This window comes from Thamnophis elegans, chromosome Z (genome assembly GCF_009769535.1).
Source record: "Thamnophis elegans isolate rThaEle1 chromosome Z, rThaEle1.pri, whole genome shotgun sequence".
NCBI classification, from domain to species: domain Eukaryota; kingdom Metazoa; phylum Chordata; class Lepidosauria; order Squamata; family Colubridae; genus Thamnophis; species Thamnophis elegans.
The window spans coordinates 106,969,001-106,986,744 of NC_045558.1; the positions used below are offsets into that span (position 1 = coordinate 106,969,001).

General features: G+C 40.4%; 1 protein-coding gene across 2 annotated transcripts; it reads left to right on the plus strand.

The window, feature by feature from the left end:
* Positions 1-1,993: 1,993 nt before the first annotated feature.
* SPIB (Spi-B transcription factor) lies at positions 1,994-17,544 on the plus strand. Of its 2 annotated transcripts, none has more exons than XM_032238174.1 (6): positions 1,994-2,128; positions 7,535-7,562; positions 8,473-8,560; positions 13,005-13,213; positions 14,509-14,656; positions 16,736-17,544. In XM_032238174.1, the coding sequence occupies exons 1-6, from the start codon at positions 2,106-2,108 to the stop codon at positions 17,032-17,034; spliced, it is 795 nt and encodes a 264-aa protein (XP_032094065.1). In that variant the 5' UTR covers positions 1,994-2,105; the 3' UTR covers positions 17,035-17,544. The 2 variants fall into 2 exon arrangements, with proteins under 2 accessions (XP_032094065.1, XP_032094066.1); XM_032238175.1 differs by lacking the exon at positions 1,994-2,128 and adding an exon at positions 2,150-2,490.
* Positions 17,545-17,744: the final 200 nt, after the last annotated feature.

The window sequence follows — 17,744 nt, forward strand, 5'->3', positions numbered from 1 at the left end:
AGAAACAGTTTCTGGTCACTATTGTACTAAATTCTAAACTGAAATTATGAAAGACCAACCTCTCAGGTCCTTTGTAAAATGGAAAAGAAATTGAAATATATTATGTAATTGCAATAATTATTAACACACATACTAGTCTTTGCTTCAAAGGGGCAGCAGTGTTTTCTGTAAGCTATCCCTCCCTTTCACTGTATTGGAAAAGGTGCAAAAAGGAACTTGATGGATGAAACTATGTAAAGTTCGGATCACTATCAGCCCACTGCCCAGCATAGAGCTTCAGTGAACTGGCCTCAAATAATTTCTTCCACAAATCTTGCTGCTCCTCTGTCTCTTAGACTTAACTATTTTACAGGGCTGAGTGAATATTGTGGATTGCTTTGATAATCTTGGAACAGTGTTGCCAAACCTTGGCAATTTTAAATTATGTGGACTTCAACTTCCAGAATTCATTAGCCAGTTGTAAATATGGCTGGCTGGAGAATTCTGGGAGTTGAAATGTGATTTAGGCGAAGTTGGATATGAATTCCTCTAGTCTTGAATTACTTTTGTTAACTGCTAGAAACAGAACATTTTTGACAGGAAAGAGACTTACCTGAAAAATTCCTGCTCTGATCAGAAGTTAGATTTTGTTCAGAAACATCAATACAAGAGCAAGAATCGTGGCAGCAGTCCAAGCTTCAACAAAAGGGCCCAGCTCTGGGCAAAAATGGACAAAAAACAGCACCTGTATCTTCTATTTTATATTTGAAGTCTTCAGTGCTCAAATTAGCAAATCTTATATTTTGGATGTGAATATTGTATCTTTGATGAGTTCTGTATATGAGGTAGTGGTTAATCTGCTGAACTAAAAACTGGGAGGCTGCTGAGTTCTAGTTTCCCATTAAATCCCTTAAATCATGACCGAATGTCACTCTCAGCTCAATACACCTCAGAAGCTTTTCGTTATGGGCAAATTAGAGGCTGGGGACATTTATACAGTGCCTTGAGTTATATAAAATAAAGTTGGGATATAAAACTAATTATAAAAATAATCTGCCTCCTTTAAATAAATCAGTGTTGGAGTGTAATGTGGCAATTATTTCTAAATGCATCTCTCTTTTTTTTTTTGTCTTGATTTACTTTTCCAATGCTCAAATTCAATCCTTCATCTTCCAAAACTGACAATTTGAGTTCTAGGTAATGTAAACTGTGAATCTACTAATGCTATAATTCTGGTATACAGTTGTTTAATTTTTACAATGTCTGAGGATACCTTTTTTTGGCCTTTATTTATAAGGACAATTAATCAAATTTGGCTTTTGAACCCCCCCCCCCCCCAAGAATCTTTTCATAACTTGGTGCCCTACAATACAATTATTTTCAATCCCCATCACCACAGCACGGGAGAGTCTCTGTAATACAAAGTAACAGAAATTGAGTGGGGGGGGGGAGATTATAGAAGAAAAAACAGAATTTCTGAATTGGAAGGTGTTTGCGAATGTACTACTTGTAGTCTCATTTTTCCTAACCTGTATCTATTTGTGTGTGTTTTTTTCTTTCCCAAACATTTACCGTGATTACAAAAGTTCCCCCTCCTTTCTCTTTCTCTTTCTCTCTCTCCCCCCCCCCCCCACCTGCTCCATACGACTTCTATTGCTCTTTATGTCCAATCTGGCCGATTGCTTTCGGCCAAAACAGAAGGAAACCTCGTCGAATATTCTGGCTGGTAACTTCGTTTTGGTTTGGATCTAAGGCGGCGTTTGGCATGGCTAGAACAGGAAGACCTGCACCGCCTCAGGCATCTCCGTCCCCGGACCTGTGTACATTAATTGAGGTAGTGTGAGATTCACTATACAATTCCCAAACTACCCCCCCCCCCAAAAAAAAAACACACTCCCCGCTGTAGGAGCTCATTGCGCAAGGAGCGCCGTAGGGCAGCCCCACCTATTTGGGGGAATTTTATCTGAGGTCACTCCCCTCTCGACTGGCGAATCGCAAGGCTATATAAATGGCCCCCTGCCGGGGAAAGTGCTGGCGGCACCAGTGGAGAAGGATAGTCGCTGGCAGTGAAAAAGCCTCGGCGGGCTAGCGGACTGGCACTCGCTTCCCGTCGTCGCCCTTCCAGGATGCTAGATTTGGATTACGCGCAGTGAGTGTGAGGGGAACTGGGTCGGGTGCGAGCGAAGGGATACAGGGCAGAAGCGGACCCTGGTGGGAGCCTCGGATTTGATGTGTTAGTTGCTTAAAAGAAGCGTAGCGTAGTGGCATTTCAGCCTGGGCAGAGCGGATTCTCGTGTCTCGGGTTTGCGCGTAAGAATGGACAGTGACGCTTTCCTGAATCGCGCATCTTTCTTACTGGCCTCTTGACCGGCTCTGGCGCCTGCCAGCCCTTCTCGGTGGACCTGCGCCGAGGTGCTAGAAATGGGCGTCTGTGGAACTTGGAGGGCTCTGCCCCGCAACGCTTGCGAAACAGACGCACCGCCTGGGAGAGACAGATGCCCATCGGCAGAGGTAGCCAACTTGTGGTTCATAAGCCACATAAATCCCCAACATCCCTTTTTGGGACCCCCAGAACTCCCTTTGTATGAGTGTGGCTGGAAAGAATGACAGAATTTCCTGAGCTATTATATATACTTAAATTAAAATATGAGACCCTAAAAGAAGCCTATTATACAGTTAATAACTTCTGAATTTCTCACCAAAGCCAGCTGCACCCATCTTTGCTCTCCCCAAATATAAAGGGTGACCCTCAGCCACATAAAGTTTGCCCACTAGAATGTCTAAAAAGAATGAAGCAAAAAGTTGGGGGCTGAAACTGAAAATTAGGAGGCTGTTTTCTTGCTAGAAAACCAAATGTATACATGGGTGTATATTTAAAACTGAAAAAGCAACATGTTTTTAATATCTCATAAAATAATGTCAAAAGTCATAAATGAAATTAAAAAGCTAGTTAAAATCTCATTGCTGGCAGTGTTGGCATAAAGGAGGAAAACGTGATTTAAGTTCTATTACACTCAAACCCATTTTTACTTAAAACATTACCTAACCACTGTCCATGGTTTTCATTCTCTTCTCACAACAACCCTGTGAAGAAGGACAGATGGAGAATCAGTGATTTGTCCATAGATTACTTGTTCAGCCCTATGGTTGACCTAGGGTTTGAATTTAGGCAGATCCTTCTTGATCTCAGCTCTAGGGGAGAAAAAAAAAGATCTAAACATGATTGTAACTGTTTAGTACTTAGATGGGAAACTGCTTGCAGAATTAAGAGTTATAGGCTACATTGAAATTTTAAAAACCTCCCACAAGAAATCCCAGGAAAATCACTCCCAAATCGACATCTTCATACAATCAACAGGAGAAGCTTTCATTTGAGACATTTTTGTTCTGTCCTTCATTTATGTAAGCTTAATGCAATTTAGTGTTTCACTTCATCTCTCTTCAGTGTATGTCAAATACACAAAGTGGACTTCACTTTTGACTCTCTGCCTTTTTTATGCTTGTCTTGTTTGTATAGGAATATCTTAACTGCTATTTCTCCCATTGCAGCCTTTTAGAAAATTTACTTATGCAATTTTCTTTTACAAAAAACATGTAACAGTTTTAAGTATAATGATAACTTCATGCTTTGCCAGCTATTTTCCAAATTAGTAGCCTTGCTGCTATCTTTACTCTGTCATCTCCTGTACCTGATCAGATGGCCTGTATTCTAGGTTTCTGTCCACCCCATCCCTTTCTCCCTCTCACTTTTTTTTCTTTCCTGTTGTCTGTTATGCAAATATTGAGGCTAGCAAAGGTTGGGAAAATTAGATTTGAATATTTCCCCAGCACAAGAGTGTGACAATGAGACAATGCACAGTTCTCTTGCCTAATAGTTCTACTTTAAAAATGCTGAGTTTTGCCCATTTCTACCCAGAGCTGGCCCATTTTGTTGAAGCTTGAGCTGCTGCCATGATTCTTTCAATATTAATATTAATTATAATGTTTTGTTGCCTAGAACCATGTGTGATATTAGCCTACTTGAAGCCAACCTGGGGAAAACTGGTTTTGCAGTGTACAACACATAATAATAATAATAATAATAATAATAATAATAATAATAATAATAACAACAACAACAACAACAACAACAACAACAATAACTGTGATACAATTGTATAACAACAACAGCTGCAGCAGCAGCAGCAACAACAACCTAGACATAACCCAGTTGCTAAATTTATCTACTGGTCATTATGTAAAAAAAATATGATTTACCTGTATCCAGAAAGTCATGGGAACATAAAGTGGAAAAAGTTATCCAAAACGAGAAGGTAACGATCTTGTCGGACTTTAGAATACAAACAAATCATAATTTGGAGCACAACATACCAGATTATCATGGTTGTAGAGGGCCGAAGTGTACAGTTTATTGATATCACTGTTCCTGGAGATGCCAGAGTTGAAGAAAAAGAACTAGAAAAAATAATGAAATATTGCGACCTGGCCATCGAAACTACATGGCTATGGATGAAGCATGTAACAGTGATACCCATTGTCATCGGGGCACTTGGCACCATGTCCAAGAATTTTACAAGATACACCAACAAATTGCAGCTTCCTGCAATAACACCAGCGGAACTGCAAAAAACTGCACTAATCAGAACATCTTATATTTTAAGAAGGTACTTGGTTGATACCTAGGACGCTGGCATCAAACTGTACCAACCATTAGCACCAGTCACTGGTATTTGTGATGCATTTTTGAATGTTCAGTTGGCTGAGTTTCATGTTTAATGAATAAAGTATATAATAATAATAATTCTTCAGCTGGTGAAGTTGGTCTAGGTGGCAGGAAAGTTGACAAGTTTCCCCTCCTCCCTCTTCGTGGCAATATAATAACAGCCAGGATAAATGAAGGAATGAATAACTGTCCTTTCTCAACATTCCAAAATTAGATGTCTGAGATACTTCTGCCACTACTCTCCCTACAATAAGTGTACAAGGTAGAGCAAAGATTGTTATACTGCACAACATTGGGAAGCCCCCTCCTCCCACATTCCTTATCTAGAATGAAGCCTTCCCCAATTAGATGTCCCGTGCTGAAGGTTAAAAGCAAAGCCAGTGTAAATGAATGTGGTTAGGATGCTGGAGTAAAACATTTGAAGGAGCAACTTACTGGAAACTTTTTTTTCCTTTATCCTACATCTCTCCTTTATGAAAAAGCCTGCTTCCTGTTCGAAGGTACTAGATTATTTATCTTCAGCCTTAGTAGGACTTACACTTTCTCTTTTCTTTTTCTGTATCATGGTACAATAATATCATAGTAAGTGAATGGGTCATGCTATTTTGGTAGGAGCAATTACCATCCTCCCCCCTCCCGCCTCACTTTCAGGCGTTTTAACTTCAACTTCCATAATTTCTAGCTAGCATGGATGTTGTAGTAGAATATGACAATGTTTTTCTATGCTGGTGTATTTATCATATTTTATTTCTATCATCAGAACAATGCAGAAATGGCTACACTCTTCCTTTTGTGCACTCGCTATACTCCTAATGAATTATTACTCACCAAGATTCATGCAAGGCATCTTATCCCTGGGATAAGGAACAGTATCTTCTGATTCCTCCTGTGGAGGTTTTGGGACCACATCCAAATATACCCTAAGCTCTGGAAGGGTTATCAGCCTTCCCCTCCCTCAGGCCTCCAGGATATGTTTGTCAGAAAAGGTTGCATGACAGAGCTCATTTTGGAAATCATTAGAATCTTTTATATTTCATTTTATTTATTAAATTTGTTTGCTGCCCATCTCACCGTGGGACTATTTATTTAGGTGCTTGCAACAATCGTAGTATTTAAACTACAGCATCCCCACACTTATTGGGAATTATGAAACCTGAAGTTAAAATAGATCTGAGGAACCCTTAATTTTAGGAAAATTTATTCAAAGAATAGGTTACATTGCTAAAGGTGGAGTTAATCAGTAATTGATTTCAGTTGATAAGGACACTCAGTCTAGTGATTAGAGTAAATTTATGAGGTTGGAATAGACCAGGTTATATGGTTTCCAATGAATTAAAGTAACAGAGAAGAGAGAGAGAGAGAAAATAGATTCTCGCTGAACAATTTCTTTCCAATTTTACTCTGAATGAAAATTCTCTAGGATTATACCGTATAGATTTAAGTTTTCTTCCCACTGGAGGACATGTATGTGGAATCTGTATATGTATACCTTGCTCTCATTACCTGACTAGGTAACATCATCAATGCTAGGGAATATGGTGTTTGCTTCCTGGTTATATAAAGTAATTTGTCCCGCCAGTAGTTCTTTGGTATTATTTTCTGCTTAATTATTTGTTAATCCTTGCTTATTTGGATATTGATCGCTGGAGAGGATCTGTTCTGAACTCCCCCCTTCTTAGCTTTTTTTACAGTATTGTCTATTGTGAACTGTGTAAATATGGTTTAAATCTATTTGTCTCTGTGTAGAATAATATCATTTAGATTTTGTTCCCCTTGATTAACACCAGACTAATAATCAAGCATAAAATAATACCAAGAACAACCAAGGACAATTCCACAAACCCATCAACACTGGCAAGGCAAACTATTGTCAGGGAACAGACCTCACACTCACTGATGATATTACCTAGTCAGGTAATGAAACATCTGCAAGCAAATAACCAAACTCAAAGAGTACCCAGAACTCCACAGTTCATCTCTTAGCTACATCTGTTCTCTTTTATTGGGACATGCATATCTTGCTTCCTCCCCCCTCGAACCAAATGTCACTATAGGAATATACAAAGCACGTAACTTTTTCTTCATCAGGAAGCCTTACCAGACATTATTCCTTCCTATGGTGAAATAATGTTCTGCTAGCATAGTATTGCTGTGACTTTCCTCACTGTCCAATGTTTGTGTCTGATGTGCTCCAAGTTTTCACTTGACCATCCATGTAGGCAACAGGTGAAAACCAAAGACATACCTGTTGGATTTACTCACCAGAATGTTGTGGCAACAATGAGAGGCAGCCAGAGTTGAGTGTTTGGTGGTACACAAAACAGTGGGAAGAGGCTGCATAAATCATGATCCGCATTCTGGCGACACTATAAATTACTAAGGAAAGGGTCCTAGGCTAATTATGGGACTGTCACACAGTATATATGTCTATTCAGTTGTAATCCCAGATCAGTGTGTATAAGATTGCAGTTTCAAAATTAATCCCCTGCAGCTGAAATAGTGATAATGAAAGTTGTTATATAGATTTATAAAATATTCTTCTAGTCAAATAAATCTTAACTGATTAATTTCCACTTTTAGTTGATTGAACAAACTTGCTTCTGAATAATCATGGCTAGTGTAGATGTGTGTTATCAGTGGAGGGAAACCTTATGTTATCTACCCAAACAACAACTAAGAATGATATACAGCAGGAAGTTCCTGTCATTCTGTGCCTAACTTTTCAGTGCTGGTTGTTTTAATGTTCAATGTTCTTGGTAATATCATATGGGGACACACGCTGAGAGAAATTAGTTTAGCAGCCTGTATATAATTTTCTTTCTCTCTTGACAGGCCTGATGGATCCCAATATGGCTATGTGGTAAGTATGTGGTTTCAAATTCTTGAATTCTGAACAGAGTTGGGAAATGTAAGACCCCTGACCTAATTTTAGGAGGTGAAAACCTCTGGTCAGGCAGTACTTGTTGTATTTTTTTCTGCTAACCTGTTGGAAGGAAAGAAAGAGGTGGGAGGGAAAGAAGAGGGAGGCAGAAACAAAGGAGGTTGCCAGAGACTGAAAATAAAATGGTATTTTTCACTTGTCAGGGAGAGTGGGAATGGCAGGTACAAGAAGAAAAAAGAGACAGATTAGATTCACACATCATACTAAAACCATGGTTGCTGAAACATGCTTTCTCAACCCAGAGTTGTGGGTGGGAAACTTTCCATGAGGTGAACAAGAGTATTTACAAGGGAGAAGATTTTTTTTAAAAAGCCAAAATGATAATCAATTGCATTACAGCTATCATGACAATCAATCCTCTCTCTCTCTCTCTCTCTCTCTCCCTCCCTCCCTCCCTCCCTCTCTCCCTCCCTCCCTCTCTTACACACACACACACACACACACACACACTCCAATGGCCAAAGAGTAGCCTGAAGAAATTGCCTTGTGAGAGTAGGCCTCAATAAAAGCCACAGTTATATCAACTGAAGAAATGTCTCTTATGATGTTATCACACAACGGCATTCTGTCTACTGACATTATGGCAACTGATACAAATATATGTCATATGGTTTATGTGATGACATCATCATGCACATCTTTCACCCCTTCACGGGTGTGCAATGGGATGTTGGCAGAAATCATGACTGCAGTGTGCATGATGGGAAAATGTCATGCTTGAAGCAAGGATTGAATGGATTGACAAGGCAGGGTCTCTTGCCTTCCTATTGCATTTTGGGAAACATATCAGGAGTTTATATTATACTGACAACCTCACTATGTTTCTCAGTTCCCCAGTGGATTTATCAGTGATTTGGACTCTTACAAGCAAGAACCCACATTTCCTCCCTGCCTTGGAGATCCGGAGAGTTCCCCAGGTAAGTTCTGTTTTAGTGGTTCAGTATTTTACAGCGTAATGCAGAATTGCAAAGAAAAAAAAGGCCTTGATAGAGGAGAAAACCCATCATTAAAAAAAACACAAAAGACAACGAAAGTTTGAAATAAGCTGCCAAAGAAATCAACCATAATCATCTCAGTTATCCTCACAAATGGTTTATCACTCTCTGACTAGCTGATTTATATAGGACACTTTCGCCCAGCTTTGAAGAGTTCCAAGAAGCAACTCTTATCACTAACTTTTCTGTTTCACAGCTGCTGATCTCTCTTCTCTCCTCTTCCTCCCCTCTCCTCTGCTCTGCTCTCTTACGCAATTTAGATTTAGTCATGTAACTAACTGCCACCTGACTTCTGGGACACTTCTGTATAATTAACGTTCATGGGAATCTGCCAGAATATATGCAATCTCATATTTGGGGGTTTTCTAGTGTCAGGAAGGTGGAAAGTGCATAGGCATTGTGAGAGATAGGTCTCATGGTAGTCTCTTGTTGTAAACAGCATTGAGGACTTGAACTATTTGCTAAACAGTGGGTCTGTTAATTTGTCATTTGTTCTCTGAGAGCTGTACTTAGGAGCCCCCTACCTCATTTTATTCCCACAACAATACCCCTGTGAGGTAGAGTGCACTGAAAGGGAATGTTTGATTCACATTTCAGCAGTGAGCTCTCCAGTCAAGTGGGTATTTTCCCGGGTCTCACTGTTCAAATCCAACACTTTAACCATTGCTTGGCATTGCCAGTTTGATGTAGGGGTGAAGGGGCTGGCGTAGGAACTGGGAGGCTGAATTCTAGGTCTCCTTTAGGCATTAAGGTCAGCAGGATAGGTGACAATGAGCCAGGAAGGTGGTTGTGGGAACACAGGAGGCAGGAGTACATGGTATATTTTCTGTATACCAAATCTAACAATCTAATAATGATGAAACTTTTATTACTCTTCAATAACAACATAACTATTGTTAATCTCAGGCCAATGGAGAACTTAGATGACCTTTTTTGCATTGCGGACTGAGAAAATGAATGGCCATTTCTGTATTGTTGCTGAAAAAAACCAGCATGACACAAGGACTCAATGACAACTGAAAACAGCCTTTACTTACCTTGACTAAGCCCACTGTGGGCCACTGAGTGGCTGTTTCACTGAGTTCACCTAGCAGGCATAACCTTGAGAAGCTACGATAGACAATCTTCCAGGACCAGGGCAGGAAGCTGCCTTCAGTTTAACATAAAAGTCCAAAGTATTTGGTCTTCCCATTTTACTGAAAGGCTACTTTTTATCCTCATTTGCTGCAGTCTTTGCAACTGTTGGGAGGGCTCTTCACATTTTTCTTGGAAGAGGGAAATGGCTCCTTTTTCTTCAGTAGGTAATACATGTACTTCCTTGCTGGCAAACGTGGGTGTTCATTCTGTTGGACATGTATGTAGTAGGTCTATGTGCTAGCAAATAACATTCCTGATGAGCAACATCTTCCTTACTGTTTCTACTTTGGTCTTCTTTTAGCAGGTTCATCTTATGTGGCTTGAAAAATGAAAGTGCATGGGGTTATTTTAAGCATGCACCATATTTTTCTTTGGAAGTTATAATCAAGAACAAACAACCCAAGAATTATATTAGCAGGAAGTCAAAGGGAAACCAAGTATTGCAAATTATCTGGTAGAAGAGATTCAAAGTCCCAAGTAGAATTTGCAACAAAATATTGTATTGAAAAATATTCTTGTTTGACTTCCTACTTAATCAGCCAGCAAGCCTCTTTTGAAATGCTTTATAAGCATTTTCCCCTATTACAACTAATATTTCATGTATACTGTGCCCATAATCCAAACACACACACACACACACACACACACACATGTAGGTACACACACATGTATATGTGTGTGTGTAGGTTCTCTCCCTCCCTCCCTCCCTCCCTCTCTCTCTCATGTTTCTGTGCCCCTTTCCTCAATATCTAAAGATAGTTCTTGTTTGAAAATAGATGCTACTAGTTAGTCTGATTAGAGATCCATAATTTGAAAAGTGATTTTGCTATGATATATGAATTAAGCATGTTCCTCATTTTGCTGTATGAGACAGATTTTTAAAAACCCACCTTCCGAATTGTTCAGTGAGCCCATTACTGCCTTATCAGATATTGCTCCCTGAGGGGGAGAAGCAAGACTGCAAATATGCGTTACGGTTCAGCCTGTTATTCCTAGGCAAATTCATGGTGGCAGATATTTGCACAGACCCTACTTTACAGCTGCCCAGCACACAGAGAGCTCTTTGTAGTCAGCTCTGAGCATCATCCACCCCTTGTACCTGAGCGAACCAAGTGGGTGTTGGAGTCATTCTCCTAGGGTAGGGGAAAAAGAAGCATTGTGTAGGCCTCCTCCCCATAGGAAACCTCACCTGTCAGGGGCAGAATCACATTTCTAAGCAAGGGATGAACATGAGTGCAAAAGATACACAGGGTCTCCCTTATCCCTCCCCACAAGAATCCCCACCAGCCTTATAAGCAAAAGAAAAGAAGGCATCATATGAAACAATCTTAAAGGAAAGCCCAGCGATAGTACAGCTTATCCTCAATCTACAACCATTCATTTAGTCTGAAGTTATAACTGCTCTGAGAAAGTGACTTGTGTCTATTTTTCACATTTACGACTGTTACTGCCTCCCCGTGATCACATGATCAAAATTAGGATGCTTGGCAACTGGTTCATATTAGTGACGGTTGTTGTGTCCCAGGATCATGTGATCTCTTTTTGAGACTTTCTGACCAGGAAAGTCAATGGGGAAGCCAGTTTCATTTCACAACTGTGTTACTAACTTAACAACCGCACTGATTCATTTAATAACTGTGGCAAGAAAGGTTGTAAAGTGGAGCAAAACTCAGTTAACAGCTATCTTGCTTCACAACATAAATTTTGGACTCAATTGTGGTGGTAAGTCAAGGACTGTCTGTAGCAGATCTGTGATTTTATTTTATTTACTTGATTTCTGATACTGCTAAAAAGCTTGCCACTGAAAGCTGCCTCTGATAGGGAGTGTAGGAAAATCATCAAGAATGATAGACTAGGGATGCAGCAGTCTGTACTGCTGATTTTTTTTTCCAGATCAGCTCTTTGAATGCTGATTGTGGGGGAAGGGCTTCCTCTTAGACCTCTTTGTGAAAAGTAAGTCAAATCAAGATAAAGATGTGATGTGTTTCTTTATTAATTCAAGGTTTATCTACATTTTGCTCCAGGAATTCAGGGCAATGTGTACAGAGCTATTGATTTCCATTTCCTCCCTAGGCTTCTACAATGGTTGGGGACAAGGATTGGCTTCATTTAGTAGGTTCTCAAGTGGAGAGCATGAATTTGGCCTCCAATATCCTAATCTACCACCTAATTCTTAGAACTCGCTGTCTTTCTTTTTCTCTTCTACCTGTTTTCCGATCATTTGCATGGAACTGTAAGTGATGATGACCAGACTGGCTATTGCAGATATTCCTTGACTTATGATTCTATGTTTAACCAATGGTTCAAAATTACAATAGGGTCAGAAAAGGTGACTTATGACCCATCTTCGATGTTACAACCATCATCTCACCCATCCCCAGAACCACATGATTGCAATTCTGGTAGTTGGCAACTGGTGTGCTTTTCCGATGGGTACAGTGTCTTCCCATCATGTGTTTGCAAAGTTACAAACCTTCCTAGCCTTGCCATGCAAAGTTAGTTTGGGAAGTTGGATTTGGTTAATAACCATTAATTGCTTGATTCTCCTAATGACCACAGTAAAAATGGTCATAAAATCAGGTGTAGTTACATGATGACTCATTTAGTGACTACATTGCTTAGTGACTGAAATTCTAATGCCAATTGTGGTTGTAAGTCAAAGATTACCATTAAATACAAAACAAGAGCAGGTGAAAGAGCAGATAAGGCTCTATTGATTTCCAGTAGATGTGCAGGATTGTTTCTTTGCCTATTGCTTTGTTTCAACCATTTTTGTGGCTGTTCAGTTCAAATGTAGGGCAGCATACCAAAACCAATAGAAAAAAAATACCAGAACAAACATATACTGTATAACCAAAAACAAATAAACAATTACATGGTGAACAGAAGCTAAAATTTGTTATATCCCACCAAATGGGAACTCTGCTCAACTTGAACTAAGTGTCCATGGAAAGGACTGCTTCTAAGGGTGTGAAAGGCTGGATCCAGGGATTATTCCAGTATATGGTGGAAAGAAAGTGGTTATAGCCACTCCTTTTCATTACACTTCATCTTCCTCTCTGGCTGGTAGATCTTGCTTGCAATGCATGGTCAAAGGAAACACCTACTAACCTGAAGTTTATGCTGATGACTTTGGGATAATTTTTAATAGGATGCTCTTGAACAGTGAGCTTCTTTCTCTAGATCTCTTGGATCCTTTTTTTGTTTGACCTAGGATCTTGCCTTTCAGAGTCTTGTATGAACTGGCTAGAGATGCAAGAACCTGGATATGAACCCTTTGAGATAGGACACCTGGCTCAGCTGCAGAATGTCCAAGTCTCCTACCCACCTGGTACTTACCCCCAGGCACAACTCTCTCTGGAACCAATCTACAACCATGAAGGAATGATGCCTGCCCAGAATTCAGCTATGATATTCAAGGATGAATACAACACTGAGGTAATGGGCAGAACCCTTGGGGTCTAGGATGGGAGAAGGGGCTTGGGTCCCTTAGATCTTCCTGGGAAGACCATGACCCTTTCCTATGGGGTTATTTCCAGACATATGGATTTCCTAGCCAGCATGGCTTTTGCTAATGACTTATGACCACAGTAGGACCACAATTTCAATGGCTAAGGAAGGCAGTTGATAAATGAGTCACAATTTATTCACAACTTTTTTTGTGACAGCTGCCAAGTGAATCACGATAGTTGTTGAGTTGATCATGCCGCCATTAAGTGAATCCACGATCCCCCATTGGCTTTGCTTTACAGAAGCTGGCTGGGAAGGTTGCAAATTGAGATCATGTAATCCAGGATGCTACAATTGTCATAACTACATGCCAGTTGCCAAGCACCTGAATTTAGATCACTTGATCATGGGGAAGCTACAATAGCCATACATGTGAGAGCTGGTCATAAGTCATTTTTTCAGTGCCATTGTAACTTTGAAGGCCTCTAAACAAATAGATGTAAGTCAAGGACTACTTGTACTGGTTGGTTAAGCAGGGGAGATGAAATCCCTAACCCTTGAGTTTTAAGACAAGAAAATGAGGTCAGTTGATAAAGGAAAATACTGTTGGAATTTACCTGTTCTAGATGGGGGAATGAGGTAGGAGCATTACTTGCATTGTGGTCTGTATTTTGCAGTTTTCCCTTTGTCAGTCATTGGTCAAATAGGCTATGGGGGGGCGGAATCCACATTTTTAATAAAGCACAAACGGCATTCGGAGAATGACATCTCTCCCCCACACCACTGCCCTGACCAAATTGGTGGACTTTCCCTAATTTCTCTCCTGACATTTCATTTCACTTCGCCATCTCACTTCATTTCACTGATGGATTGATTTGATATCATTCATATTTGGGGTGGAGTATAAATGATAAAAGTTTTATATATGGCATGATCTTTGGACTTTAGAAAGCTATAAGGAAATGTGATCAACAAAATATGGCAGTATATTCTAATTTAAGATTAAATCAGCCTAAAATGAAGACCCTGGCAGTACACATGGTTTTAGAGATTATCTTTTGGGCAGGAATTGTGAGAAAAATAACCTATTTCCTATCCTCCAAAAATGTTGACATTAAAAAGTCCAGGTTATAAAGCTGTCTTTCACATAAGAGGAACAGACCAACTGGAGAGCCATTTAACCTTTGTAATCATCTGTGTAATTCAGTTCAGTTCTTACTCTTGAGACTGGGAACTGTTATTTAAGTGTTTCATTCCATTAAATTGTCATTTGATCTCTACAGATCTATCAGCCATATGAACAGTATTCTGCTCCAAGGGAAATATGTAGCCCATTGTCAGAAGAGGGGGAATTTCACAAGGATGGCCGGAATCTGGAAGTATCTTCTGAGAGTGATCCAGATGAGAATCCCTTCTTTAGGTTTGATCCTGGTGAGTGGAGAGTAAGAATCCTAACTCAGAAAGTAGATAAAGTCTCAGAAGATGATAAAGGGCCCACAGTATTGATCTGCAAGCTAATAAAGTATGTTGCTAGCACAAACAATCACTAAGAAGTCAATCCACAACAGATAATGTAGGCATGTGATCCCTGGATACAGATGTTATCCACAGATTGCCATTTAGCAGGTGTATTAGATTCCACTTCCTTCTTTCCCAACACAGTGTCCAACAGATGTGGCCCAGCATATCCAAAGGGCATCAGAATGAGGGAATGGAGCTTGTCTGCTAAATTTCAGAAAGCATAATATGTGGGCTAGATTGGGAAATTGAAAAGCATTCCAGGCACATGCTGGAGCATGCTAAGAAAACAGCATATCTACAATTAAGAGAAATTGAGCATGGTGTCTCTGGAGATTTTCAATCGTCCAAGTCACGGTTGTCCCAAGGATGCTTTTTCAAAAGGCAACTCGACTTCATTTTTCTGAGAAGAGAAATGTCTTCAAGGAAAAACGATGTCCAGTTGCCTTTTGAAAAAAACACCTTTGGGACAATCATGACCTGAAAGATTGAAAATCTTCGTAGACACCAAGTTCAATTCCTCTTAATTGTAGACATATCGTTTTCTTAGCAGTACTCCTGTGGGACAATTGAACTTGATGTATCTTGTAATGTTTAGCATTTGTCTCATTTAGTGACTGTTTGCAGTTGAGATAGTGATAAAAAAGTAATTTTATGACCAGTCCTTGCATTTATGACTGTTGCAAATTCCTAAAGCAAAGAAAAGTTGAGATTGTAAGCACAATCCTAGTTTCACTTAGCAACCACTTTGCTTACAGACTGAGTTGCTGATTCCAATTATGATTGCTCAATAAGGATTTCCTTTATCAGGATATGATATTAAGAACATGTAAGTTCCTGCCATCTCAAGGAAATTGGTTATGATTCCACAAAGTATCTTAACTACTAATTCTTATTTTGTCTGCTTATGTCTTAGATGTACATCTAGGTGGAGATTCCTTTCTTAACACCCTCACCCCAACCCACCCCAATCTTAGAACCAGTTCTATGTTCATTCTGAAGCAGGTGGCTCTCCTTTTTATCATGGTAGAGTTAACTTTTGGTCTTCAGTACATAATTAATAGTGAGGATTCTTCAGCCATCATTCTTATTTATACTATTATGCCATGGAGCTAGCATGATGTCATAGGTGCTATTTGGGGAAATTAAATCCATATTAATATTATGCAAACAGTTTCTTGTTCCTGTTTGACCTCTCTAGAATAGCCTGTAAAACAAGCTATGGTTGCTTTGCATTAGTTGAGTGGAAGAAGTCTTATGATATGATGCTGGAACCTTATCTATTCCCAGCCCTGAGTTACTGTCTCTGTTTTCTGAACAAACGAGGAAGGTTAAGAGCAGTGTTCATCTGGATAACAAAACAAGCATCAGTGTGAATCTCCATTGCTTGGGAGAATTCTCTTAGAACTGAATGGTGAAATGTCAGGATTGTGATCTCCCCCACCCTCCACAAGAAGTCCCCTCCCTTAACACTTGGAGGTAATCCAGAAAGAGATTTTACTTTAATTTGTCATCAGAGATTAATGCAGACAAATATTTCATTTGTCTCAGAGATGTTTAGCTCTCATGACATGCTGAAAAGCCCCCACTCTTTTAGGCCTCTGCCGTCCTTGCAAACAAGAGAGGCTGTAGTCATGATCATCTATTCCTTTCCTCCTTGGTGGAGAGTGCTTTCCCCTGAACAGCAGATGGTGGGGGGCAGGGGTGGGTTCTGGCAGGCACTACTGCCAGTTCACTCGTGGGCATGTGAACCAGAAAACAATAAAAAAAATTCTGCGCATGCGCAGAAGCAAAAATGAAGATGGCAGCGCCTAGGGCGGCGTGCAGAGGATCAATTCATGGGCGTGGCAGGTCTGGTCATTTCTGGTTCCAGCGACCCAGCCTGCCAAACCACTACCGGTTCGGCCACACCGGTCTGAACTGGTAGGAACCCACCACTGGTGGGAGGCATCTGACACATCTGCCCATCCCGATCTTTGGTCTCTTCTGCAGGCCCTCGCCGGAAACTCCGCCTCTATCAGTTTTTGCTGGAGCTCCTTGAAGGTGGTGACATGAAGGAATGTGTGTGGTGGGTGCAGCGTGATGCAGGCATCTTCCAGTTCTCTTCAAAGCACAAGGAGCTTCTGGCACACCGCTGGGGCCAGCAGAAAGGCAACCGCAAGAAAATGACCTACCAAAAAATGGCCAGAGCTCTGCGCAACTATGGCAAAACAGGCGAGATCTGCAAAGTGAAGAAGAAGCTCACGTACCAGTTTGGGACCTCACTGCTGAGCCCATCACCTTCTTCCTAAAGCCCTCATGACCCCTGGGCCAGAATAGCCTCCAATGAAATGCTTCCTTTGTTGGCTTTCTTGAAAACTCTATATGGGCATTTGCCAGCATGGCTGTATTAGAGAACCTGCCATATGCTTTGCACTAAGCAAGGAGTTGGAACCTGAAGGCAATGAGGGCTTTTATTGGGTTGGGTGGGGGTTCTGCACTTTAAGGGAAGGTTTATGAACCAGGACTTGGGAGGATTCCTTTTGGGGATGGGAAAATGAGGTTCAGCTGAAATCCATCAGGCTGAGATTCCTTGATTGATCTTTTCTGGATGGTTTGAGAACCAGAGCTCATATCAATTCTTTTGGGGATCATTGGTGAATGAAAAAGAGATGAGACAGCAGCAGAGCTGCTAAATTATTTTTGAGTCTGGCCTTAATGGCTTTATGGGCCCCTCCCTAAAATATTTGTGGTGTCTCCCTACAATTGCACAGGACTTAATCCAATGTTTCTCTTATTGTCTTGCCATTGCATGCCTTACTGTTTCACAAACATGAATGACTTTCAGAGCAAGTGGAAAATTGTGCAGAGCATAGTTCTGGAACTCTTTCCAATCTCTTAATAGCTACTCCACTCATATGATCAGGAAGTAGGAGTGGACGAATCAGCCACTCTCTGAGTTGCTGTCCAGATTCAACCCATTTTTAATCTTTATTTTGCCAGCTTCCTTCCACACACCAAA

Excerpts from the sequence above, each read along its gene's own strand:
- SPIB (XM_032238174.1), top strand. The coding sequence starts at position 2,106 with ATGCTAGATTTGGATTACGCGCA. Across the intron at positions 2,129-7,534 it reads CTAGATTTGGATTACGCGCA|GCCTGATGGATCCCAATATG; the intron begins GTGAGTGTGAGG and ends CTCTCTTGACAG. Across the intron at positions 14,657-16,735 it reads CTTCTTTAGGTTTGATCCTG|GCCCTCGCCGGAAACTCCGC; the intron begins GTGAGTGGAGAG and ends TCTCTTCTGCAG.